The sequence below is a fragment of the Pistacia vera genome, unplaced genomic scaffold (assembly GCF_008641045.1).
Source record: "Pistacia vera cultivar Batoury unplaced genomic scaffold, PisVer_v2 Contig212, whole genome shotgun sequence".
Classification (NCBI taxonomy): Eukaryota; Viridiplantae; Streptophyta; class Magnoliopsida; order Sapindales; family Anacardiaceae; genus Pistacia; species Pistacia vera.
Genome location: NW_022196016.1, coordinates 688,176 through 714,581, shown reverse-complemented (window position 1 = coordinate 714,581; position 26,406 = coordinate 688,176). Strand labels below are relative to the sequence as shown.

General features: G+C 34.8%; 3 protein-coding genes across 5 annotated transcripts; all 3 read right to left on the bottom strand.

The window, feature by feature from the left end:
- Positions 1 to 168: 168 nt before the first annotated feature.
- On the bottom strand, positions 169 to 6,236 carry LOC116129591 (anthranilate synthase alpha subunit 2, chloroplastic). 3 transcript variants are annotated; one of them, XM_031415310.1, is made up of 11 exons: positions 5,959 to 6,236; positions 4,090 to 4,274; positions 3,816 to 4,005; positions 3,197 to 3,348; positions 2,549 to 2,664; positions 2,202 to 2,448; positions 2,060 to 2,116; positions 1,712 to 1,864; positions 1,464 to 1,544; positions 1,069 to 1,155; positions 169 to 906 (listed from the first exon to the last, which is right to left on the bottom strand). In XM_031415310.1, exons 1-11 carry the CDS (start codon positions 5,978 to 5,980, stop codon positions 583 to 585), a joined length of 1,614 nt encoding a protein of 537 aa, XP_031271170.1. In that variant the 5' UTR covers positions 5,981 to 6,236; the 3' UTR covers positions 169 to 582. The 3 variants fall into 3 exon arrangements, with proteins under 3 accessions (XP_031271170.1, XP_031271169.1, XP_031271171.1); XM_031415309.1 differs by having other exon boundaries at positions 4,090 to 4,240; XM_031415311.1 differs by having other exon boundaries at positions 846 to 944; positions 4,090 to 4,240.
- Positions 6,237 to 8,525: 2,289 nt separating this feature from the next.
- LOC116129634 (cell division control protein 6 homolog B-like) lies at positions 8,526 to 12,113 on the bottom strand. Its single transcript, XM_031415363.1, is given in 17 exon segments — positions 8,526 to 8,621; positions 8,734 to 8,762; positions 8,765 to 8,828; positions 8,917 to 8,979; positions 9,098 to 9,187; positions 9,348 to 9,441; positions 9,565 to 9,614; positions 9,715 to 9,765; positions 9,950 to 9,993; positions 9,996 to 10,022; positions 10,369 to 10,428; positions 10,533 to 10,639; positions 10,895 to 11,004; positions 11,085 to 11,159; positions 11,310 to 11,530; positions 11,632 to 11,715; positions 11,870 to 12,113. Coding segments are annotated over 17 exon segments (1,479 nt in total). The 5' UTR covers positions 12,084 to 12,113.
- A 4,115-nt stretch (positions 12,114 to 16,228) lies between these two features.
- Positions 16,229 to 19,991, bottom strand: LOC116129501 (cell division control protein 6 homolog B-like). The gene is given in 16 exon segments (XM_031415238.1): positions 16,229 to 16,277; positions 16,417 to 16,506; positions 16,627 to 16,722; positions 16,820 to 16,882; positions 17,003 to 17,092; positions 17,224 to 17,347; positions 17,472 to 17,521; positions 17,622 to 17,672; positions 17,861 to 17,934; positions 18,280 to 18,460; positions 18,462 to 18,546; positions 18,803 to 18,912; positions 18,993 to 19,067; positions 19,218 to 19,438; positions 19,540 to 19,642; positions 19,782 to 19,991. Coding segments are annotated over 16 exon segments (1,656 nt in total). The 3' UTR covers positions 16,229 to 16,244.
- Between the last annotated feature and the right edge of the window lie 6,415 nt (positions 19,992 to 26,406).

The window sequence follows — 26,406 nt, the reverse complement described above, 5'->3', positions numbered from 1 at the left end:
TCTAACCCCGACACTTCGTAACCCTCCATTCGCTGATCATGATTCAATCCGACCAGTTAAACCTACCGGGCGAGGTTTCAGAAAAGTGGATATTGGGCCCTTGCTTTACTTTTCAGTTTAATAAGTTTAAGAACTTGTAATTTAAGAACTATCATTAATTGAATGATGAGGAAAAGTTCTTAAAAGGAATTACAACAAAAATGTTTAGCTATCTTTATGTTCAACACAGAAGCTTAGCAATTAGCATGAATGCTTATACTCAGCTTAACCGCATTACATACATGAAACTTTAGCAGAGTACTCTCCATATTCTGCAAATTATTCAACAAAATTAACATAAATTCACCCACTAGCACGTAAGTCTCTTGACATTTGGATTTTCGTTTCTCCTCCGAAGAAAACAGCTCCTGTCCCAAAATACCATTTAAGCCCAGTGCTAATTCCCATTTGCTTCTGATTCGCCGATCGGCATCTCCTTTCCCCTTGGAGAAATACTCACAGCAACTGCAAGCAAATGCGACTTACTCAGAACTTGCATTCGAACGGGAACTTTTGATAAAGTCGAAAGACTCCAATCTTTAATCATTTGTTGACAAATGAGGATTCTGCAAGATCGATAGCACGGGCAAGGCCAGCAGCTTTATTCTCGCACTCCCTCTGCTCATCAGTAGGATCACTGTCAGCCACAATTCCAGCCCCAGCTTGGAGGTGAGCAACCCATTCGCGGCGTTTGTTCACATCCTTGTATGAATACATTGTGTCATAGCGTGTGCCAGTTGGGAAAACCATAGTTCTAAGAGCAAGGGCAATGTCCATATCACCAGTAAACGAAATGCCTCCAAATCCGCCACTATATGGCCCACGACGTGTGACTTCCAGCTCATCAATTAACTCCATGGCTTTTACCTGTGTTAGCCCAACATAAGGTTAGGGATTTGATCATCCTTGGGATATCCAACAACAATCAACAAACAGAGAATTAGTAATCCAAAGAATTAAGAACCAACCAATCAGGAACATGTAATCCTGTAAGTAGAAGAGAACATGAAAAAATAAAATAAAATAAACCTTTGGTGCTCCACTAACAGTCCCAACAGGTAGCGCAGCACGCAAAGCATCCCAGCTGCATAAATGATCAAGTAACTCTCCCGTCACCTGCAAAGACAAATAGTTTTCACTAAATGAGAAAGAGATTCACAGTGGGTTTCCGTTATATTCTAAATCTAACTAATATGGATATTGCTTTGAAGTTTGCACATTCTGTTCTCAAAGCTTATAAAAGTAATCAGAAGAAACTATTGGTCAAAAGAAGAAGAATGCCATCCATATCATGTCAAACATTTATATGCAACAATCGTAGATTCCAAATCTGTGTCTATTGAAGTAAATTATTCATTCAAATGGCCAATAATGATGCGATGTAAAAGATAGGACATTCACAAATTGCAATAAGGAATACTTACTGTTGAGCTTATGTGCATAACATGAGAATACCGCTCAATATTCATAAGCCTTTCAACCTTCACAGAACCAGGTTTCGAGACCTGCATTTGCAGAATGTCTCAAATAAAAATCGACGGCCATAGAGATAAGTTCTAAGACAATAATACACATAAAATTGATATCCTTAAACAGAATTAAAAAAAAAAAGAAATTTGCTGCTTATTCCCCACAATTAAACTAGCGTGGATAGATAAAATTAAATATAAACCTTTCCAACATCATTCCTCCCCAAGTCAACTAGCATAATGTGTTCTGCACATTGCTTTTCATCATTCAAAAGCTCCTTCTCAAACATTAGATCTTCTTTAGGTGTCTTCCCTCTTCTAATAGTTCCAGCAAGGGGTCGATTTGTAATCTTATTCTGTAAACAAGAATAAAAAATAAGACTGCAGTCGACAAAAAAAATTAAAAGTTTCCAGATCAGTTTGCAGAAGAACAGAGGATACGCTATAAATTCTTAAGCATGTCATTACACCTTCGTACAATCAAAACTTCAAGGGGAAAGGGGAAACAGATGTCAATGACTTATTAAATAATTACTTTGTTTTATACTTACCTTTTTTACACGTGTAAGAATTTCTGGACTTGAAGCAACCAGTATACACCCTCTAGCCTGAACAGAGATAAATACAGAAAGAAAAAGCTCGTGAATTAAACATTAACATTTCAAACAAATAGTTCAGAGAAAGCAGACTAACTTGTAAATATGTCATATATGGACTTGGATTGACAATCCTCAGTGCCCTATAGATTTCAAATGGGTCAGCAAAAGTTCTTCTTTCAAAACGCTGACTTAATACAATCTGGAAAATATCACCAGCCATGATATGCTCCTTAGCCTTCAATACTGCTTCCTTGTATTCTTCACTTGTCATGCTTGATGCCTTCAATTTAGGGCCAAAAAGGTGAGTGTATAACTTTATTGAACCAGTTGGAAGCCTTGGTCTGAAATTCAATTTTAAATAAGATATTCACAAATCAAACTTAACAGGAAAAATCAATAGAGTAAATGGTCTGAACAATCAGCTTATAAATAATAACTCACGGATCTATATCATGAACTCTAGATAGTAAGTTTTCCAACCGGTTCATTCCATCATTAAAGGCCTCCTCAACAGAAGAATATCGATCTAATCGCACCCAATGAATCACGTATGCTTTCTAAGGCCAAGAAAATTACAGAATCAAGGCACAAGTGTTACTCAAAAGCAATAAACCAATCCACAGCAGTTAAGAGTTACATTCAAAAACTAAATGCAACCAACTACTCCAATAGTTGCGTATAATACATTATATATCTCACTGTCTGTTAGGATCCCACATTGAAAGGGAAAAAGGTAAGGCATGTGGGTTATCAAGGCTTGGGCACCCTCCCTTGGCAAGCCAGTTTTCCAAAGAGAGTTCTACCCAAGACCATGAAAGACCCATGGCCCAGCCCAAATTGTTGAGTTATTGGTGTGGGTTCCTATCACTGTCCATCGGCTTTTACAGGTAATTGTCCAGAATGTAAAAGAAGCTTCAAAATGAGATTTTTTCCATTCATTTACGTCAAGGAAATACCAAGAAGCAAGAAGGACACATGAGAATGAGATGTACATACCTGAAATGAATGTGACAGGTTAAAAATAAAAAACCAAGAAATAACTTATTTGCTTCATAACAATTAAACAATCTATGGTCAGAGTAAAAGTACCTTCTCCACATGATCAAACACAATCACATCATCATAAAGGCCAAGATGAACATCAGGAAGGTTTCTGTCATCTGGTGGGGCACTAGAGAAGGGCAGCTTTTTCTTCTCCACATAGCGGACAGTATCATATGAAAAGTAACCAACCCATCCACCTGGCCAAGACAATGTATCACTGTTCAACTTATACATAATAATTACCTCTTAAAAAAGCTCCATATTTCAGGACTGAATTAGGCAATAAGACTTAAATATCACTTTTGCAGTAAGTGCAATAAATAATTTTTTGCAGTTACGTCGAGATGACTAAACACAGTTTAATATTAATCACCAGAGAGAAAATCTACATAGTTACATTGATGAATACAATGTCTAATAAAAAAAAAACATTCTACCTAGTTGGTTCAGAGCTAAGAAACTCAATGTAAAGGAAACATATAAAAGGGTTTCAGAGGCTAAAAAATTAACCTCTATTTTATCATCATTTCTAAGGATCTAACCAGAAAAAAATAAAATAAATAAATAAAATAGAGCTCTGCCTCACATGTAACTTGGTGAATTATGATAACACCAGTGTATGGTCATGAAAAAACCAAGCAGATTATCAATCTAATTCTCTTACCACAAAATGCTTCTGGAAGTTCATCAATAAGTTGGGGTTTCCATCCCTCCATGATTCTCCTCGGAACCACCATTGGATCCTCCACAATCTCCTCTGTCATCTTGCCTTCCTCATGGTCCATGACTGTAACCATATTCTCTTTTGCCACAATTTCAATTGTTGGCTGAGCTCCAACAACGCTATACCTCCCCTAACACGATCAAAACAAACCAAATATATTTAATCCACACTGCATAATGATAAATACAAAGAAGAAACCAACTAAAAGGCTTACAATACTGGAAACCAGCAAACCAGGCTCGACTGACTCAAACAGAAAGCTTGGAGCATCTCTATCATCTTCTTTAACCAAACACCGGTATGCTAGCACAGGAGTTAGATGGTCCGAGAATATGCATCGGTACAAAGGAATCAAATTCCCCCTCCTGGAAGCTTCTTGAAATTTAGAAAACTGCTCTACTAGATTATCCCAGTAGGAATAAACAAATCCAACAAATTGATTAGTAAAGACAAGGGTGCTAGCAGGGAAGGACTCATATATTGATGCATTGCCTTTTAATAGCAGGGACCAAATTTACCATTTTATTATCATTAAATCAACATCAAATTAATAGAAACAAAAGTTCCTCATGTTTCCTTTGCCTCTAATTCTTGGCAAGTAGAAAACAGAGGAGAAAGATCAAAAGTATCAATTTATATCTTTATTCTTCCTAATTTTTTCCTGAGTCAAACTTCTCGTTTTTCATAAATCACATAAATATAATTGTAGTACTGGCAGATCCAGGATTTTTGTCCAGGGGTGCCTCCGCAGCTCCGTCATTATTTGTCAAATAACTAGTGAAAACTTTAAAAAATACCAAACCTTAATAAAAAAATAATACAATATTAAGAACCTAAGAAAAAAGAATATATAATAACACAATATTTTCTTATTTGAATAAATCTATGAGAAGCAAAATTTTGAGTAAAAGTATTGAGTAAACCTTGAACAAAATCTTCTTTTAATATTTTTATTTTTGGCTTTCAAATATTATAATATAAATTTTCATAACGTTGATCAAACCTAGCTTAATTAAGCTAAAGTCAACCAAAACTTAAATAAAGTCAACATTACGTTGACTTTTAATATGAATTAATAAAAGATGGGAAATTTTTTTAGTATAAACATAGATAGTAACTCAAATTTCTTTAATAATTTTGAACAACTGAACGGTGACGTTTAAAATGTAGGAAAATGGTGAGTGAAGGGTGAAGAATAACGTCTTTTAAAATATAGTTAAGGTTTTAATTTGAAAAAGCAGATTAATTCTTAAAAAGAAAATACAAAATAAACTCACAAGATTAATATTTTTTTCTCTCAAATTAGAATAAAAAAACTCAAAAAGAAAAAAATTGATTCAATCCTTAAATAAACTAAATTGAAATGAACAATATACATACCTAAAATCGATAAAACAGAAAACGGAGCTAATTATGATACCTTGAGTAGTGAAAATTTAACAATTTCAATCTTCAAATTTTTTAAGAGCAAATAACATGAGAGAGAAAGAGAGAGTAAAGAATTTGGGGATAAAATCATAAAAAACAGGTAAAGCTGTGTAGAAAGACACTAGAGAGGGTTTTAAACTTTTAATATAATGTGGCTTGGAATATATATATATATATATATATATATAAAACAAGTTTTTTTGTAGGCCTAGATATATAGGATGTATAGTTGTTCTTATTTTTTTAAAATTTAAAGGTGGAACTGGGTATATATGTTAATTAACAATTTTTTATGGCCTGTATATTAAAAAAAAAATTTTTAATCTGAGGTAGGGCCTACCCTCAAAGGGGCTGAATCCGCCCCTCCAAACCTCAATTTACGTTCTCTCCTTCAAATTCTCGTCAACCAAAGTGAAAAATTCTCGGTTCATTTTCTCATTTTCTATTGATACTAATCAGCACCATCAATACTCCAGAATTCCATTACTTTCCTTTTTCCTCCAATTTTCGCCAACTAAACAGAATCAAACACACTCAAACGTCGATTTTAATATTTTCTCATCTAAGTAAATTTACTCAGCAGCCAGACAACCTCAAACCAAGGCAACTCAAAGTGCGCATTAATTACTTTTAAATTTAAAATGCGAGATAATACCTAAGAAGGAGAGGCTGTGCATTTGAGAGTACGGAAACGATAGCCGGAGCTGCGCAGACAGAGAGACCTTGAACTCTCACTAAGCTCCACCTTGAGTGTGAGATTCTGGTTTTAAAGTTGATGGAGGGCGTTGCAGAGAAACGAAGAGTTGAGGGAAAGTGAGGACGCGTAACGGCTAGGGTTTCCATGTTCATAGCATTTGTTAGTTTGTTTTTTACTGGAGGAAAAATTGGAGACATAGAACTCTTCCAGCAGGTGTTCGCAGTTCGTCAAAAGTGGAATTTGTTAAGTATTTGCGGCTCCGAACAAAAATTTAATCGGTTCATGGACTTGGTTATATGGCCTAATTAAAAGTCTTTTTGATTGGGCTTGGGCTCTTATTTGTAAAGTATTATAGCAATATGTTTGTACGGAAAATAAAAATTTTTTTTTATTTTTCATAAAAATAAAGTTCAAAATATTTAAAAAAAAAACACTTGGAATAATGTTTTCGTTTACAATAATCTTATAAATTGATATAGCCCTGATTTGGTCATCTAGCTGTATGGGTTACTGGCAAAGAGCATCCATATTAATATTTGAAAAAGGATAATCTAGATGGACCCCTAACATACATACATGGATTGATCACATTTTTCAATGCATTGAAGTTGGTAAGAAAACATGAGGGTGGTAGCTTTTCATCAATGGTACGTGTTTGAACAAGGTTATCGAATTCAGGAGGTACATCTGGAACTTTGAAAACACTTTTGTTTATTTCTCTCACTCTTCATTTCCATATTTTCTCTACACTTCCATACTTTCTCTACACATCTTTACTATACTTCTTCTATGTTTCTTTCATATTTCTAAGTTTTCTTCAACCTCAAGGTGGTATAATACTCTGAAAATGTTATAGATAGCAAAGATTTCATATATGTTTTAATTTATGTTCTTTAACATGTTTAATATTTATGTTAGGTTTTGTTTTACCTATTAAAAATTTGTCACATATCATCAATTTGATAAATTGTTATTATAATATATAGTTAAACTCCGTCTTCCCTTAAACTATTTGTTGACAGTGAATTCTACGCAAACCTTTTTTCTTTTGAACAGGGTATCCACTGTCATAATCACCAACTTAAATGATCTCTGTTTTAAAACCGGACTAGACCGGCCGGTTCGACCGGGACCCGACAGCTTCTCCAGTCCGGTTCAGGTCTTAGAGGGAGTTTTGTAATATTTCAAAATTATAAAGGTTAATTTGTAATTTTATAGGGTATTTTGGAGATATGTCAAAAGTTAGAGATTAATTAGTAATTTTTTTGGGCATTTGTGAAATAAATAAAAAAATTAGGGACTAATTTGAACTTTTTAGGAGAATTTTATAATATTAAAAATTTAGAGATTAATATATAATTTTTTAAAATAAAATTGTCATTGACATCATTGGTCCAACCGATTGGACCGGTTGACCCGAGCAACAAAACAGGTTACTCTCCAATCCAGGTTTTAAAACAATGCTTAAATCTTGAAAACAAAAGAGATTCGAACCTAAGAATTCTACCCGAGATAACCATAAATAAAATTTTAGAGACTAATTTAAACTTTTTTAGGGGAATTTTTATAATATATTAAAATTTAAGGGATTAATATGTAATTTTTTAAATAACAAATATTCGACATCATCGGTCCAATCGGTTTGAACCGATGGCCCAGACAACAAAACAAGTTACTCTCCAATCCGGGTTTAACAATGCTTAAATCTTGAAAACAAATAGATTCGAACCTAAGAATTCTACCGAGATAACCAAGAGCATACAAAAAATTGAAATGGCTCTTTATTAGTTACAGAAAAAATTGAAAAATTGAATTACTCTTTATTAGTTACAACTTACAACAAGAAAAAAAATTGTAATCCAAAAAGGAATAGAGTTACAGGTAATGTATAAAATATAAAGCTGTATCGAATTTTTATCTATTCTTGTAAAAAAATGCTAATCTTACTCACTCCCTTTAGTTACTTCTCTTACTCACAGTTGTAAAATAACATATGGTACCCATACTATGCATATGGTACTCGTATTGTAGTAAAGCTAACATTACTCAATCTTGTATCGGCATTTCTGCAATAGCAATACGAGTGCTTGTCCCTGGAATCAGCACCGTATTTGCTAGGCTCTCCAACAGCTCTTTTCACCATCACTTCACATGACTATAATCGTCTGAAACAAGTATCCGTGCCGCAAACGGCGGAGTCACTCATCTGTTTGATAACCAGAACAATCCAAGACGCTATTAGAAGTATCAATCATTGATTGAATATAAGAGCACAGAAATAGAAATGGCTTCCAACCTTTTTATTTGGCACAAGCGAAGAGAGAGCAAGGGATTATCCACTAGTTCAACTTAAGAGCAAAATTATTGAAGACAATTCCGAAGAAACGAACTCCCTGTTACAGGAAACAATACGAGTAATCATAAAAGGGTGCTCAAATAAACAAAGCTAGGAAGAAGAAACAGAACTGAAATTGAAATAAATAAATAAAAGGAACACATAAACGCAGAAAACTTAGAAGGTTTGATCATACCTGCAATGCAAAAGTGATATCAGACTCATCTATTTTTAATGTTACTCTTTTCAATTTATCTTCACGAGACTGGCCTAATTTGAGAAGCCCCTGCCAACATCATTTCCATTATATATTATCAATGGATATTACCCGAAATCCCATTCTGAAATGGAAGTCATTGTGCTCTATGCAAATTACTGTACATAATCTTTTTAGTTACCTGGTCATTTAGCACTCTGCACATACTCGAAATTCCAGAATTCCAACTGGTGGAATGAGGGACGTTTTGCAGATTTCCATATATGATTTATTTAGCTGCATCCAAGAAACAAAGCTCAGATATTGAAAATATACTGCCAGTTCCCCTCGTCAATTTACTGGTGAGCAATAGAAGGAAACTCACCTCCCCAACAGTTGTATCTTTCTTTCCTCCGCGGAAGAACTTCACCGCAGAGCAAAGTATAATCTGTCATTAAAGTGTCATCATGAGAAATTGAAGCTAAGAAGAATGATGAGATACAAATGGTCATGTGCTATTTGTGCAATGCTTTGCATATAAACTAATGTGTTTAGTCCAAACTTACTTGTTGATGTTGAGGGAGAGACTGTATGGTGTCGACTACTGGAGATTTAAATGTATTTGCACAAGCAACAGCCATATGATCAACCCTCACCTGCAGAGCATGGTTTAGAAGTTATTAGGCAACAGTGCAAATTTTGTTATTGTTAGAGAACAATGTCTCCATAACAAATATAACTAAGAATAGATAAATATGAGGCGAATAGCAAGAAAATATAATTTGCCTGCAAATTGAAGAATTCAAGAGCTGGAGCTGCCTGTTGATCAAAGGACCCTTTCTCGACTGATGTCGAGTTTATTTTGCTTGCAGACTCTCTCAGTTCCGTATCTAGCACCTCAATTGCACTCCTGAAACAAATTCAAGAACATAAATGTTGAAGATTTTATTGAGGTCAAAGGCTCAAAGCAAGGAGCCTACACTGTTCATATCTGACTTCATATAATTAAAGAAGAGGTGCAATAAACACTGACCTGCAAACACTCAGAGCTTTCCGCATGTCTCCAGATGCAGCAGCAACTTTCTGTCGAATTTAATAGTCAGTATCAATTAATAATAGCACAACAGAAGAAAGAAAGTCTGGTTTACTGCAGCACACTAAAGTATTATGCATGGTGACTCACTCTGGCACAGAGTTCCAATGCTTGTGGCTGAAAGACAATATAAGGAAGTGCCTGTTGGAAGAATATAACATTTGTGAGAAAAAGACGAGGAATGTAGGAAATACTTTGCTCCAATATGATTTCAAGTTTAGCATTTCAGAGGATGCCAGTATCTCTGTTTATTTTTATGCACACATTATCATTTATAAATATAACAGAAAGCAAACTATCTGTTTGTTGGAAACAAAGGAATTACCATGAGCCTCTCCTGAAGTATTCTGATGATTTGATCTTTAGAGAAGCTCGAAATGTCACAACAAGAGGTTTACCTAACACAAGAAATGTAGAACCAGACATTCAGTACTATTAGGAAATTTTTTCAACCCCAGAGAGCACGTATGCTACTGATTCCACTTCAACAAAATGCAGCTGTCAGTATGAAAAAAAAATGAGTTTCCATTATTTGCACTACAATTTAAATTGATGACGACGCCAAACAGGGAGATATCATGATGGATGAAGTAAATGGAAAATTTGCCTTATGAAATTTAGCCGTTTGAGAAGCGAGGATAAGCATTATGAAGAAAATCTAGGTAAAATATCTCGCCAAAGCATAATCCAAGCAAAAGTAATGTTTATTTACATAAAACATTATGATATAAAGTAATGACTCACAATTCAGTGACTGAAGTCTTGGAAGAAATCTATCTGCAAGATCTATGGCATTTGCTATTCCTGTAAAAGCGAAGATATTGTAAGAAAAGTGGCATGCAGTTTTAAGAATAGAGAAAACAGAAGGGAGCGAGACATGTCAATAAGATAGTTGCCACAAATAGTACCTATTATTATGAATCTAGAGAACGAAAAAGTTGTAAGCATGAAAAGATCATGAAGGACCGCTCGGTCTCTGGTAATCAAATAATCCAACTCATCAGCAACAATTAGCCTGCAAAAGCGAGATTTGGTCAAAAGAACAACCTTATGGTGGCATGCATTTTTATATTTTGATAAATGCCATAAATTTTGCTGAAACAACCAACAAATTATTCATCGAATTCCGAAATAAATTGATTGTAATCGTGAATTTTACGGCTAAATATTAGCATTGTGCACACGCTCTGTAAGCTACACATATTCTATCACTGATGTCGCGCTGAATTTACAAGAAAAAGATACACTTGGTTGAGGAAAACTATCTTACATCATTTTTGAGCCAGATGACTGCTGCTTTTGAGAATACAAGTTCTGAAGATGTTGTAAAGGTGACGTGGAGCCACTGATTTTCTTCCTTCCTTGGATTTTAAAAATAATCTGTCAACACAATTAGCATATTAGCACCTGATGTCTCTCAGTCTTATACAAAAATTGGATTACCCTTCCGTTCTCTGTACCTTGCTGAAAATTTCAGATGTGTTTGTAAGTGAAGTACAATTAATGGCTAATACATCTGGCACCTGAAAACCCTCCTGGCAGAGAAATCAAGAGATCAGCGAACAGTAACATTCGAAAAGTAAGTGATAAATTAAACACTACACAGCAAATGATTCTGAAAGCACCCATCATAAAGCAGCAAAAAGAGCCATAAAACAAGCAATATATCAGCTGTGATCATATACCTCTTTAGCCCAGTCAAGCAAATGCTGTTTAATTTTCTCCATGGACAATGATTTCCCTGTCCCGGGACAACCACACACATACAAACTCCCAGCCTTCTCTTGTTCCACATGCTTCTTACAGAACTCCAAAACCCTTTTCTGCTCCTCCTCACGACAGACAACCGTCGATGGCGCTGTTGACACGTGTAGAGCCTCCTTTACTGCACTCATTTGCTCCACATCTGAAAAGAAAGAACAAAAAAAAAACAAAACCCCAATTAACACCTAAACATAAAATTAAAACAAAAACATAAAAAGTATTCATATAATTTATAAAACTTGCCTTGAGGATTCCAATTTGGTTTGGCTTTACGACTCTCAAATAATCTCTTCTTAACCGGTGATTTGCGCGTCACGAGTTTTTCATCTGAACTTTTTTAAATTCCCTGCATTAATTGTTTTAAGTTGCAAAGCGAAATTAAATTAAAGAAAAAACAAACAGCATGATATAATTAGCTAATTCTGTGCATCTATTTAATTGACTAACTTTGACATAGGATAAAATTACTAAATGATAAAACTCACATTAATAGGAGTGTTTGGACTAGAATTGAGGCTACGGCGAGGAGATTTCCATTTCATCGGCGTTGAAGTTGGGCTCTTGTTCTGCTCCGCTGCCGCATCAGATCTCAGTCTCCGCTTCTGAGGAGTTGAATCACCGTTGGATCTGGCGATCTCACCAGACTTCTCCGATTTGATGGCCAAGATGGAATCGTGACTGGCAATTGCAGGCATTGTTGGGAATTGATTCTCTTTATTTTGGGGGTGAAATGGTGGGAAATGTGTTTGGATTCTGAGAAAATCTTATGTATATATAAGGGTTTAAACAAAAAGGAAAATGTCGACAAATGGCTTGTTTTCGCGGGAAAATGTAAACGCAACAAATTCAGTCCCGCGCTCTCGTTTAAGTATTTTTGAAGCAAGGTATTTACAGTAATGGGCCGGAGATTTGACTGGGCCGTATATAGGCTAGACAGAATTTGGGTTAGGCCCATAAGCATTTCTCTTTCATTATCCTATTAAAGCATATGTAAGTACTTTGACATGCTCCTTAATTTTTGTAAAATTTCAAAATAAATAATATAATATTACGAGAGCACAAGATAATAACATATTATGTTAAAGATGGAAAATAATACAGTCATCGAAGGTAGTGTATCAAATTTATGCACCAAAAAACGTGACAAAATCCTGACCGTTGATTTTGTCACATCATTCGGTGCATTACTTCGGTGACTATAGCATTACTCGTTAAAGATAGTGTAAATAGATATATGGTCTCAGGTTCGATTCCTCATCTGCGCATATGAGATTTGAGTTGGAGGGCATGGTAGTGGATTGTTGCTCTAGTCTACCCTAAAGATTGGTTACGATTTAAGTGAAGAGTTGTGGAGGTGGATTGATGTGTTAGGCTCTCTTGATGATTAGTCAAGGTGTACGTAAATTAGCCTAAACACTTTGGTTAAAAAAATAAAAAAAAAATCAATTTTTCATTTAACTTTAGAACTTCCCCCCCGGGGGTAGTCGAAATACGTGCAAGCTAGTATGAACACCTCCGATAAAAAATAAAAAATAAAAGGGTAGATAAAGTAGAAAGAATATGTGGATGGCATAAAGTGATTGAATTATAATATGAAAAACGTGATACTTGGTAGTATTATAGATTTTTTTGAAAATATATCGATAAAACTATTAATACAAAATTGAAATATCAATTTTAAATCTCTAATGGTGTAGCAATTGGCTAGACAATATCACATTAATTAAAATATATATGGGAAATAATGTTATTTAATTTATAATCAATTTGATACTAACACACATAAATTAAAACCGAACTCAACTTAGAGAACAATGTCTCCATAACAAATATAAACTAAGAATAGATAAATATGAGGCGAATAGCAAGAAAATATAATTTGCCTGCAAATTGAAGAATTCAAGAGCTGGAGCTGCCTGTTGATCAAAGGACCCTTTCTCGACTGATGTCGAGTTTATTTTGCTTGCAGACTCTCTCAGTTCCGTATCTAGCACCTCAATTGCACTCCTGAAACAAATTCAAGAACATAAATGTTGAAGATTTTATTGAGGTCAAAGGCTCAAAGCAAGGAGCCTACACTGTTCATATCTGACTTCATATAATTAAAGAAGAGGTGCAATAAACACTGACCTGCAAACACTCAGAGCTTTCCGCATGTCTCCAGATGCAGCAGCAACTTTCTGTCGAATTTAATAGTCAGTATCAATTAATAATAGCACAACAGAAGAAAGAAAGTCTGGTTTACTGCAGCACACTAAAGTATTATGCATGGTGACTCACTCTGGCACAGAGTTCCAATGCTTGTGGCTGAAAGACAATATAAGGAAGTGCCTGTTGGAAGAATATAACATTTGTGAGAAAAAGACGAGGAATGTAGGAAATACTTTGCTCCAATATGATTTCAAGTTTAGCATTTCAGAGGATGCCAGTATCTCTGTTTATTTTTATGCAACACATTATCATTTATAAATATAACAGAAAGCAAACTATCTGTTTGTTGGAAACAAAGGAATTACCATGAGCCTCTCCTGAAGTATTCTGATGATTTGATCTTTAGAGTAAGCTCGAAATGTCACAACAAGAGGTTTACCTAACACAAGAAATGTAGAACCAGACATTCAGTACTATTAGGAAATTTTTTCAACCCCAGAAGCACGTATGCTACTGATTCCACTTCAACAAAATGCAGCTGTCAGTATGAAAAAAAAATGAGTTCCATTATTTGCACTACAATTTAAAATTGATGACGACGCCAAACAGGGGATATCATGATGGATGAAGTAAATGGAAAATTTGCTTATGAAATTTAGCCGTTTGAGAAGCGAGGATAAGCATTATGAAGAAAATCTAGGTAAAATATCTCGGCCAAAGCATAATCCAAGCAAAAGTAAATGTTTATTTACATAAAACATTATGATATAAAGTAATGACTCACAATTCAGTGACTGAAGTCTTGGAAGAAATCTATCTGCAAGATCTATGGCATTTGCTATTCCTGTAAAAGCGAAGATATTGTAAGCAAAAGTGGCATGCAGTTTTAAGAATAGAGAAAACAGAAGGGAGCGAAACATGTCAATGAGATAGTTGCCACAAACAGTACCTATTAGTAGAATCTAGAGAACGAAAAGTTGTAAGCATGAAAAGATCATGAAGGACCGCTCGGTCTCTGGTAATAATAATCCAACTCATCGCAACAATTAGCCTGCAAAAGCGAGATTTGGTCAAAAGAACAATCCTTATGGTGGCATGCATTTTTATAGTTTCTTTCATATTTCTAAGTTTTCTTCAACCTCAAGGGTGATATAATACTCTGAAAATGTTATAGATAGCAAAAGATTTCATATATGTTTTAATTTATGTTCTTTAACATGTTTAATATTTATGTTAGGTTTTGTTTTACCTATTAAAAATTTGTCACATATCATCAATTTGATAAATTGTTATAATATATATAGTTAAACTCGTCTTTCCTTAAACTATTTGTTGACAATGAATTCTACGCCTTTTTTCTTTTGAAACAGGGTATCCACTGTCATAATCACCAACTTAAATGATCTCTGTTTTAAAAACCGGACTAGACCGGCCGGTTCGACCGGGACCCGACAGCTTCTCCAGTCCGGTTCAGGTCTTAGAGGGAGTTTTGTAATATTTCAAAATTATAAAGGTTAATTTGTAATTTTATAGGGGTATTTTGGAGATATGTCAAAAGTTTAGAGATTAATTAGTAATTTTTTTGGGCATTTGTGAAATAAATAAAAAAATTAGGGACTAATTTGAACTTTTTTAGGAGAATTTTTATAATATATTAAAATTTAAGAGATTAATATATAATTTTTTTAAAATAAAATTGTCATTGACATCATTGGTCCAACCGATTGGACCGGTTGACCCGAGCAACAAAACAGGTTACTCTCCAATCCAGGTTTTAAAACAATGCTTAAATCTTGAAAACAAAAGAGATTCGAACCTAAGAATTCTACCCGAGATAACCATAAATAAAAATTTTAGAGACTAATTTAAACTTTTTTAGGGGAATTTTTATAATATATTAAAATTTAAGGGATTAATATGTAATTTTTTTTAAATAAACAATATTCGACATCATCGGTCCAATCGGTTTGAACCGATGGCCCAGACAACAAAACAAGTTACTCTCCAATCCGGGTTTAACAATGCTTAAATCTTGAAAACAAAATAGATTCGAACCTAAGAATTCTACCCGAGATAACCAAAGAGCATACAAAAAAATTGAAATGGCTCTTTTATTAGTTACAAGAAAAAAATTGAAAAATTGAATTACTCTTTTATTAGTTACAACTTACAACAAGAAAAAAAATTGTAATCCAAAAAGGAATAGAGTTACAGGTAATGTATAAAATATAAAGCTGTATCGAATTTTTATCTATTCTTGTAAAAAAATGCTAATCTTACTCACTCCCTTTAGTTACTTCTCTTACTCACAGTTGTTAAAATAACATATGGTACCCATACTATGCATATGGTACTCGTATTGTGAGTAAAGCTAACATTACTCAATCTTGTATCGGCATTTCTGCAATAGCAAATACGAGTTGCTTGTCCCTGGAATCAGCACCGTATTTTGCTAGGCTCTCCAACAGCTCTTTTCACCATCACTTCACATGACTATAATCGTCTGAAACAAGTATCCGTGCCGGCAAACGGCGGAGTCACTCATCTGTTTGATAACCAGAACAATCCCAAGACGCTATTAGAAGTATCAAATCATTGATTGAATATAAGAGCACAGAAATAGAAATGGCTTCCAACCTTTTATATTTGGCGACAAGCGAAGAAGAGAGCAAGGGATTATCCACTAGTTCAACTTAAGAGCAAAATTATTGAAGACAATTCCGAAAGAAACGAACTCCCTGTTACAGGAAACAATACGAGTAATCATAAAAGGGTGCTCAAATAAACAAAGATAGGAAGAAGAAACAGAACTGAAATTGAAATAAATAAATAAAAGGAACACATAAACGCAGAAAACTTAGAAGGTTTGATCAATACCTGCAATGCAAAAGTGATATCAGACTCATCTATTTTTAATGTTACTCTTTTCAATTTATCTTCACGAGACTGGCCTAATTTGAGAAGCCCCTGCCAACATCATTTCCATTATTATATTATCAATGGGATATTACCCGAAATCCCATTCTAAAGTGGAAGTCATTGTGCTCTACGTAAATTACCGTACAATAATCTTTTAGTTTTAGTTACCTGGTCATTTAGCACTCTGCACATACTCGAAAATTCCAGAATTCCAACTGGTGGAATGAGGGACGTTTTGCAGATTTCCATATATGATTTATTTAGCTGCATCCAAGAAACAAAACTCAAATATTGAAAATATTGAAAATATACTACCAGTTCCCCTCGTCAATTTACCGGTAAGCAATAGAAGGAAACTCACCTCCCCAACAGTTGTATCTTTCTTTCCTCTGCGGAAGAACTTCACCGCAGAGCAAAGTATAATCTGTCATTAAAGTGTCATCATGAGAAATTGAAGCTAAGAAGAATGATGAGATACAAATGTCAATGTGTTATTTGTGTAATGTTTTGTATATAAACTAATATGTGTTTAGTCCAAACTTACTTGTTGATGTTGAGGGAGAGACTGTATGGTGTCGACTACTGGAGATTTAAATGTATTTGACAAAGCAACAGCCATATGATCAACCCTCACCTGCAGAGCATGGTTTAGAAGTTATTAGGCAACAGTGCAAATTTTGTTATTGTTAGAGAACAATGTCTTCATAACAAATATAAACTAAGAATAGATAAATATGAGGCGAATAGCACGAAAATATAATTTGCCTGCGAATTGAAGAATTCAAGAGCTGGAGCTGCCTGTTGATCAAAGGACCCTTTCTCGACTGATGTTGAGTTTATTTTGCTTGCAGACTCTCTCAGTTCCGTATCTAGCACCTCAATTGCACTCCTGAAACAAATTCAAGAACATAAATGTTGAAGATTTTATTGAGGTCAAAGGCTCAAAGCAAGGAAGCCTACACTGTTCATATCTGACTTCATATAATTAAAGAAGAGGTGCAATAAACACTGACCTGCAAACACTCAGAGCTTTCCGCATGTCTCCAGAAGCAGCAGCAACTTTCTGTCGAATTTAATAGTCAGTATCAATTAATAATAGCACAACAGAAGAAAGAAAGTCTGGTTTACTGCAGCACACTAAAGTATTATGCATGGTGACTCACTCTGGCACAGAGTTCCAATGCTTGTGGCTGAAAGACAATATAAGGAAGTGCCTGTTGGAAGAATATAACATTTGTGAGAAAAAGACGAGGAATGTAGGAAATACTTTGCTCCAATATGATTTCAAGTTTAGCATTTCAGAGGATGCCAGTATCTCTGTTTATTTTTATGCCAACACATTATCATTTTATAAATAAAACAGAAAGCAAACTATCTGTTTGTTGGAAACCAAAGGAATTACCATGAGCCTCTCCTGAAGTATTCTGATGATTTGATCTTTAGAGTAAGCTCGAAATGTCACAACAAGAGGTTTACCTAACACAAGAAATGTAGAACCAGACCATTCAGTACTATTAAGGAAATTTTTTCAACCCCAGAGAGCACGTATGCTACTGATTCCACTTCAACAAAATGCAGCTGTCAGTATGAAAAAAAATGAGTTTCCATTATTTGCACTACTAATTTAAAATTGATGACGACGCCAAACAGGGAGAATCATGATGGATGAAGTAAATGGAAAATTTGCCTTATGAAATTGCCGTTTGGAAGCGAGGATAAGCATTATGAAGAAAATCTAGGTAAATATCTCGGCCAAAGCATAATCCAGCAAAAGTAAATGTTTATTTACATAAAACATTATGATATAAAGTAATGACTCACAATTCAGTGACTGAAGTCTTGGAAGAAATCTATCTGCAAGATCTATGGCATTTGCTATTCCTGTAAAGCGAAGATATTGTAAGCAAAAGTGGCATGCAGTTTTAAGATAGAGAAAACAGAAGGGAGCGAAACATGTCAATGAGATAGTTGCCACAAACAGTACACTATTATAGAATCTAGAGACGAAAAGTTGTAAGCATGAAAAGATCATGAAGGACCGCTCGGTCTCTGGTAATCAAATAATCCAACTCATCAGCAACAATTAGCCTGCAAAAGCGAGATTGGTCAAAAGAACAATCCTTATGGTGGCATGCATTTTTATATTTTGATAAATGCCATAAATTTTGCTGAAACAACCAACAAATTATTCATCGAATTCCGAAATAAATTGATTGTAATCGTGAATTTTACGGCTAAATATTAGCATTGTGCACACGCTCTGTAAGCTACACATATTCTATCACTAATGTCGCGCTGAATTTTACAAGAAAAAGATACACTTGGTTGAGGAAAACTATCTTACATCATTTTTGAGCCAGATGACTGCTGCTTTTGAGAATACAAGTTCTGAAGTTGTTGTAAAGGTGAAGTGGAGCCACTGATTTTCTTCCTTCCTTGCATTTTAAAAATAATCTGTCAACACAATTAGCATATTAGCACCTGATGTCTCTCAGTCTTATACAAAAATTGGATTACCCTTCCGTTCTCTGTACCTTGCTGAAAATTTCAGATGTGTTTGTAAGTGAAGTACAATTAATGGCTAATACATCTGGCACCTGAAAACCCTCCTGGCAGAGAAATCAAGAGATCAGCGAACAGTAACATTCGAAAAGTAAGTGATAAATTAAACACTACACAGCAAATGATTCTGAAAGCACCCATCATAAAGCAGCAAAAAGAGCCATAAAACAAGCAATATATCAGCTGTGATCATATACCTCTTTAGCCCAGTCAAGCAAATGCTGTTTAATTTTCTCCATGGACAATGATTTCCCTGTCCCGGGACAACCACACACATACAAACTCCCAGCCTTCTCTTGTTCCAAATGCTTCTTACAGAACTCCAAAACCCTTTTCTGCTCCTCCTCACGACAGACAACCGTCGATGGCGCTGTTGACACGTGTAGAGCCTCCTTTACTGCACTCATTTGCTCCACATCTGAAAAGAAAGAACAAAAATAAAACAAAACCCCAATTAACACCTAAACATAAAATTAAAACAAAAACATAAAAAGTATTCATATAATTTATAAAACTTGCCTTGAGGATTCCAATTTGGTTTGGCTTTACGACTCTCAAATAATCTCTTCTTAACCGGTGATTTGCGCGTCACGAGTTTTTCATCTGAACTTTTTTTAATTCCCTGCATTAATTGTTTTAAGTTGCAAAGCGAAATTAAATTAAAGAAAAAACAAACAGCATGATATAATTAGCTAATTCTGTGCATCTATTTAATTGACTTACTTTGACATAGGATAAAATTACTAAATGATAAAACTCACATTAATAGGAGTGTTTGGACTGGAATTGAGGCTACGGCGAGGAGATTTCCATTTCATCGGCGTTGAAGTTGGGCTCTTGTTCTGCTCCGCTGCCGCATCAGATCTCAGTCTCCGCTTCTGAGGAGTTGAATCACCGTTGGATCTGGCGATCTCACCAGACTTCTCCGATTTGATGGCCGAGATGGAATCGCGACTGGCAATTGCAGGCATTGTTGGGAATTGATTCTCTTTGTTTTGGGGGTAAAATGGTGGGAAATGTGTTTGGATTCTGAGAAAATCTTATGTATATATAAGGGTTTAAACAAAAAGGAAAATGTCGACAAATGGCTTGTTTTCGCGGGAAAATGTAAACGCAACAAATTCAGTCCCGCGCTCTCGTTTAAGTATTTTTGAAGCAAGGTATTTACAGTAATGGGCCGGAGATTTGACTGGGCCGTATATAGGCTAGACAGAATTTGGGTTAGGCCCATAAGCATTTCTCTTTCATTATCCTATTAAAGCATATGTAAGTACTTTGACATGCTCCTTAATTTTTGTAAAATTTCAAAATAAATAATATAATATTACGAGAGCACAAGATAATAACATATTATGTTAAAGATGGAAAATAATACAGTCATCGAAGGTAGTGTATCAAATTTATGCACCAAAAAACGTGACAAAATCCTGACCGTTGATTTTGTCACATCATTCGGTGCATTACTTCGGTGACTATAGCATTACTCGTTAAAGATAGTGTAAATAGATATATGGTCTCAGGTTCGATTCCTCATCTGCGCATATGAGATTTGAGTTGGAGGGCATGGTAGTGGATTGTTGCTCTAGTCTACCCTAAAGATTGGTTACGATTTAAGTGAAGAGTTGTGGAGGTGGATTGATGTGTTAGGCTCTCTTGATGATTAGTCAAGGTGTACGTAAATTAGCCTAAACACTTTGGTTAAAAAAATAAAAAAAAAATCAATTTTTCATTTAACTTTAGAACTTCCCCCCCGGGGGTAGTCGAAATACGTGCAAGCTAGTATGAACACCTCCGATAAAAAATAAAAAATAAAAGGGTAGATAAAGTAGAAAGAATATGTGGATGGCATAAAGTGATTGAATTATAATATGAAAAACGTGATACTTGGTAGTATTATAGATTTTTTTGAAAATATATCGATAAAACTATTAATACAAAATTGAAATATCAATTTTAAATCTCTAATGGTGTAGCAATTGGCTAGACAATATCACATTAATTAAAATATATATGGGAAATAATGTTATTTAATTTATAATCAATTTGATACTAACACACATAAATTAAAACCGAACTCAACTTTATTAATATGCCAATACTCAAAGATAACACAACCAAGCAAAGATATATGATCGACCGTTCACATTTTTTATTTTTTTGATGACTAAGGGTGCTCGGGCTAGTTTGTACACACTTTAACTAATCCTTAAAAGCTCTGAAGTTAACAATTAGGTAAACCCTCCGATGACCACTTCTATTAGCAATCAAAGCGAATTGAACTTAAAACATTTTGAGTAATACATCTAAAAGTCTCTATCGTCTCACCCGGCCACCCAGTAGTGGTCACCACTACCATCTTTCTACCACATATTTAGACCACAAACAATAAAATTATATATGAATCAATGAATCTGTCCACGCAATATACAAATCTCAAGCATCCTTTGATTTAGACAATTGAAGAATACATAAAGATACAGACTAGTTGTGAATGAGTAGGATCCATTCATCCATCCAATATATTAAGCTTCAAGAAAGGAAGAACAAGTAGAAATCTCAAGTCTCAAGCTTTCATTTTAGTTCTCATTAAACTAGAGGAATAAATTTTGGTCATTGAAGAATACTTGTCTGGCTCTGCTACAACATCCCTGAGCTTTCAATAGAGGAAGATCGATGTTACGTGAGATAATGAATATATATTTACATAAATATATGAATGGAAATGCTTGGATACTGATAAGATTCTAAAACAAGAATTGATCATATATATATTGTTATGCCTAAAAATTCAGAACTGATGTAGACTTTCATCAGCAAGAGCCAATCAGAATTCAAGGAGGCTTTCTAGCTTTGTACAGTCTAGACGTTGCTACGTTGCGTAATGATGGAAGTGTCAGGCTTGCGAGTGGCTAAGAATCGTCCACCTGCCCAAGCCCTATGCAATTTAAGGATATCTCTTGTGCAGACAACCAATGGGAAGCAGGTTAGGAATTATACCCCACTTGCCAAACTGCAGACTAATGATTATTTCCTTGAATCCTTCCACTATAAATAGAGGACTCCTCTCTCATTTACAGGATTGACTTATCTTTAATCTTAAACAGCATACTCTCTCTCTCTCTCTCTCTCTCTCTCTCTCTCTATTATCTCTAGATTATAACTCAGCTCGTTACATGCGACCTGACTATAACCATCTATTAATATAACTACAATGGACATATGAATCGCTTTTGAACATCAAAACTACTTTAAAAACCATATTTTATTTACTCTTGCTATATATTTCCATATCACGTGTAACTTCTAAGACCGATTAGCACTTTATACGTGTGAGTCGTTAGTGTCAAAATCAAGCATCAATATATATATATATATACATGCACGCGTGTAAGCACATCAACTACTCCAAAAACTCATAAACTGGCTCGCATGAGTTAGCGATATCTGTAGATTCTGTATGGATTTGAATGGCCAAACAACCCTAAACTCGGTGGCGTATAATCACTCAAAGAAACCAATCAAAAACAAGAGCTGGCCCGTCTACACTGACTTGTTTCAGTCGGTGAAAATGACCATTAATTTCTATGTCGAAAAGGACCACCCCTCTTAGACATTTTCACTGTTTCTCAACCTCCCCAAAATATCCTCTTCTTCATGCATGAAACACAGTATATTATTTAAGAGACTTTCATCAATTTGTTTTCTAATTAATGGCAAGTTGTGGGTGTAAGTAGAAAGTACATTGGTAATTTAGAGTGGGAAGGAGAAGGATAAGAAGAAATATGAGAGGGACAGAAAGATAGAGATCAAAATCAAAGCATTTTTTTATTAATTAAGTGAGTGGGAGAGAAAGAGAGAAGATGAGAAGATAAGAAGACTGGCGTGGCCTTGGCGTCTACATGTCTCTGTCCGATCTTAGCCCATGTGAATTAGAGGTCCCTCACGGCGTTTTCCTTCTTGTTTTGGCTGTTCTCTTAATGCCAACAATCGAGTCTAGCTACACGAATCCTTCCAATCTTCCATCTCTTCTCTACAACACCATATCAATTAAACAAACAACTGAATGATTAAAGATTTTCTCAAACTCCAGCTTGTTCTTCCAAATCGTTTTGGTTTGTTTGTCTCAAACAAAACCTTTTCCACTTAATTTAGTCTTACTATTTAATAGTTATTGATACATGTTGTTACGAAAATCCACAACAATCCGCAATACCTAATTGACCTTGGAGGGATTGAGTAAGATGTGAGTAATCAACAAGAAATAAGTTAAATTGCAAAGAAAAATAATCAAAGAAGATTTTTAAAATGGTTCTGTGAGTTCAAATCAAGCCTACCTCATGTTATTAAAGTGTTTTTGCCTTACAATAAAATTATCTCTCCTCTCAAGATTTTCCAACTGTTTTACTATGATTTTTAGGGGTTTTTATACTACGAAATTGCAACAGTCACAAGAGAAATTTTAGGGACAATGGCATAATTTTCGAGAGTGTTCTCGTGATCTTCTGCTTAATTTTAGGACATAATACAATCCATGATTTGGAGAATAACTACTCAACAACTTGCTCCAATCTAATCGTCGCCTCGAGCTACTTCCTGCTCCGAACTGACCGTGCATCCTTGCACAACAATTTCATTATTCACTAGTTTCTATAATTTGATATTAATGTATACTGTATTCTAAAAAAAGTTTCATTATGTTAATTAAATTCAAAGAAAAGAAAGTCGTCCCTTGAAGCTTTCCCAAATTAAATAGGGTTAAGTACCTTATTAATACTAATTATGCGTAAGTGGCATGTGCAACGACTCCCCAGTACCTAGATTAACGATCTAATTAAACGGCTATTAATATGCTCACTGTACTGTGTGCTTACAACATTTTTCCCAGTATTTTAGCATCTTCTATGTCTCATGGCTTCCATTTACTAAATTTCTTTACTCGGTTTCGTTCCTTCCTTTAGAGTGACTGGTTGGATTCCACTTCGTATAAAAAAGAAAAGGCAAAACCCTAATGGGTTCTTTATACTTTTTGCTGCTGTCTCGTACCAGATTCAGCTCCACATGATGTTGATACAAAACCCTAGGAAAACCGCATTGCATGCCACGTGGTTCTGTTTCTTCACCTTTTGTCATATGTCTCCATTTCTTTCCAACATTTATGAGAATTGATTTCAATAAGGATAAAATAATGCACAGTAGCAAGAAGAGCTAGCCATCCATCTGCAATACGACATATTCATCACATGATAATTCAATTTCTTGAACTTAAAGTTATTGCTTACTGGCCACTTCTAGATATATATAGATCACCAGAAATCGTGATTCACAGTGTGAAAAGTTTAAGCTCGCAGTCTTTATTTCGCCATGGCCCAATTCTTGTCTCTTCAACATGATCTTGTTCGTTTCACTTTCTCTCAAATTATCCCACCTAACAGTGAGAGAGAAAAAGAAAAGCTAAACATTAACTTGCTCCACCACATTCTCATCACTCCATGATGCATGTTTCTTTCTCTTTTCTGTTCCCATTTCTTGATAATTATTGGTTGTTTTCTTCTCATTATTTTCTCTGTTATACGCATCTAAATTGGCATTTTTTTTCTTTCTGCGAGTCTTTTTTGTTTGACATTATTTGTTTAGTGTTAGCGATCCGCGTTTTAGTGGGGGTGACTATTTTCCCCACTGTGACTGATTTATCATACGCATGCATGCTTGCCTCTCTTAAATGTCAAACAGGATTTTAAGGTTCAAATTCCACTGCTTGCAGGAAATTAAAAGTAATATATCCTAACGTTGGTATAAACTATAAAGTGTAAGACAACTATAATGTCAATATCGTGTTACTAGGCCTAACGCACAAACATTGCATCGGAGCAAATTCTAAGCTTTTTCCCAAGGCAACTATTGCATCATCAGAAAGCTCTGAAGTGGTACAATTTTTTTTTTTTTCAGTCGTTGCATGGTCAACAACGTTTAAATAACGTCGTAAAATTTGTATTAATATTTCTAGATTTGATTCTATTCATTTATCTTGATAAAGAACAAATTTCCACTGTGGTAGACTATGTGTGAGTTAATTATTTGAGAGAAAACCATATATCGAAGGTAGGGCAAAAAACTTCAAACACAAACACATCACAGGAAGAAGGGTGTAAAATTTTGCTATTGAGTCAAATCACATTTGTTGTGTCTAAAAAATCGCATTGATGTCAGCACCAATCAATCAGAGTTCATGAAGGCTTTGTACTATTCAGAAGTTGCCACGTCACCCTAAGACAGAAGGGATACGGGTATCACCAACCCAGCAAATTCAAGTTTTGTCTGTGAGTGGATGAGGACCGCACACCTGTCTCAACTTTATCAAAATAAAGTTGATAAGGATTAAGAAGTGATCCCCACATGTCAGGGCAACTTACAAAAATATTCATTACATTGACCTAAAATGTGTATAAATAAGCACTTCTCTTCACGGAAAGGGGGGTTGGGCATACGAGAGCTAGACATAGATTTGAGCTTCATTATTTCTCTCTATAAACAAAGTATTTCTTAATCTTTGTATGTTTTACAGACAATATCATAGAAATAATTATAGAATAATAAAATAACAGTAGATGTAGGAGTTGCTTTAAGCATCTGAACCACTATAAAATCCTCTCTTGTCAGTATATTATTTATGTTTCTATAAAATATATAGTTTCAACACCATATTCAAATCTTATGAATCCATCATATATAATTTCTAAAACTCTCTTAATATTTTATACATATAAATCGTTGGTATCTAAAATCAAACATCAACAACTTAATTTGTGGAAAAAAATGAAGGACAGAAGAGGGTGGCGATTTGAGTTTAAGAACAGGCACTGAATTTGATACGGGGTCAGTATCTAAATGAATATAAGACAAACAAAGAGATACGCTTCGCCATTGGGAGGTGAAAAAATCTGCCATCAATTCTCGAGTCGAGAGAGAAGAAAGAGAGAGGAGGAACATATTCACTTATGGTGCGCCAGCCTGTCTATCAATTGTTGGTGTCGAATGATTGTCGTGTGTTGAAACAGCGACGAACGAACCTCGCCTTTTAGTTTGATTGGGCCCTTTGCATGGGCCTACAACTTTGACCTCCCTCACTACTAATAACACACCGTCCATTTAATATGTAAACCCCCCTCGCACTAAATACCAAAAGTCTAAATTCTCACGTGCATCACGTTGATTATATCATAAATTTATATATTTATACGCGTATAATTTTTTTTTTATTTTCACATATTTTATTAAATTTAATACTTATTTGTATTTGTTTTATACACGAGATTGATAACGCGATTATGAGCTATTTCCCTACTCAAAAGAGAGTCCTAAGCAGACACGACAACAAGATTTTCTATC

Coding starts and splice junctions, on each gene's coding strand:
- LOC116129591 (XM_031415309.1), bottom strand. CDS start 6,197: ATGTCTCCAATTTTTCCTCCAGTAAAAAACAAACTAACAAATGCTATG. Junction 4,241..5,958: donor GCACAGCCTCTCCTTCTTAG/GTATTATCTCGC, acceptor AGAAGCTTCCAG/GAGGGGGAATTTGATTCCTT. Junction 1,545..1,711: donor GGAGGAATGATGTTGGAAAG/GTTTATATTTAA, acceptor CTGCAAATGCAG/GTCTCGAAACCTGGTTCTGT.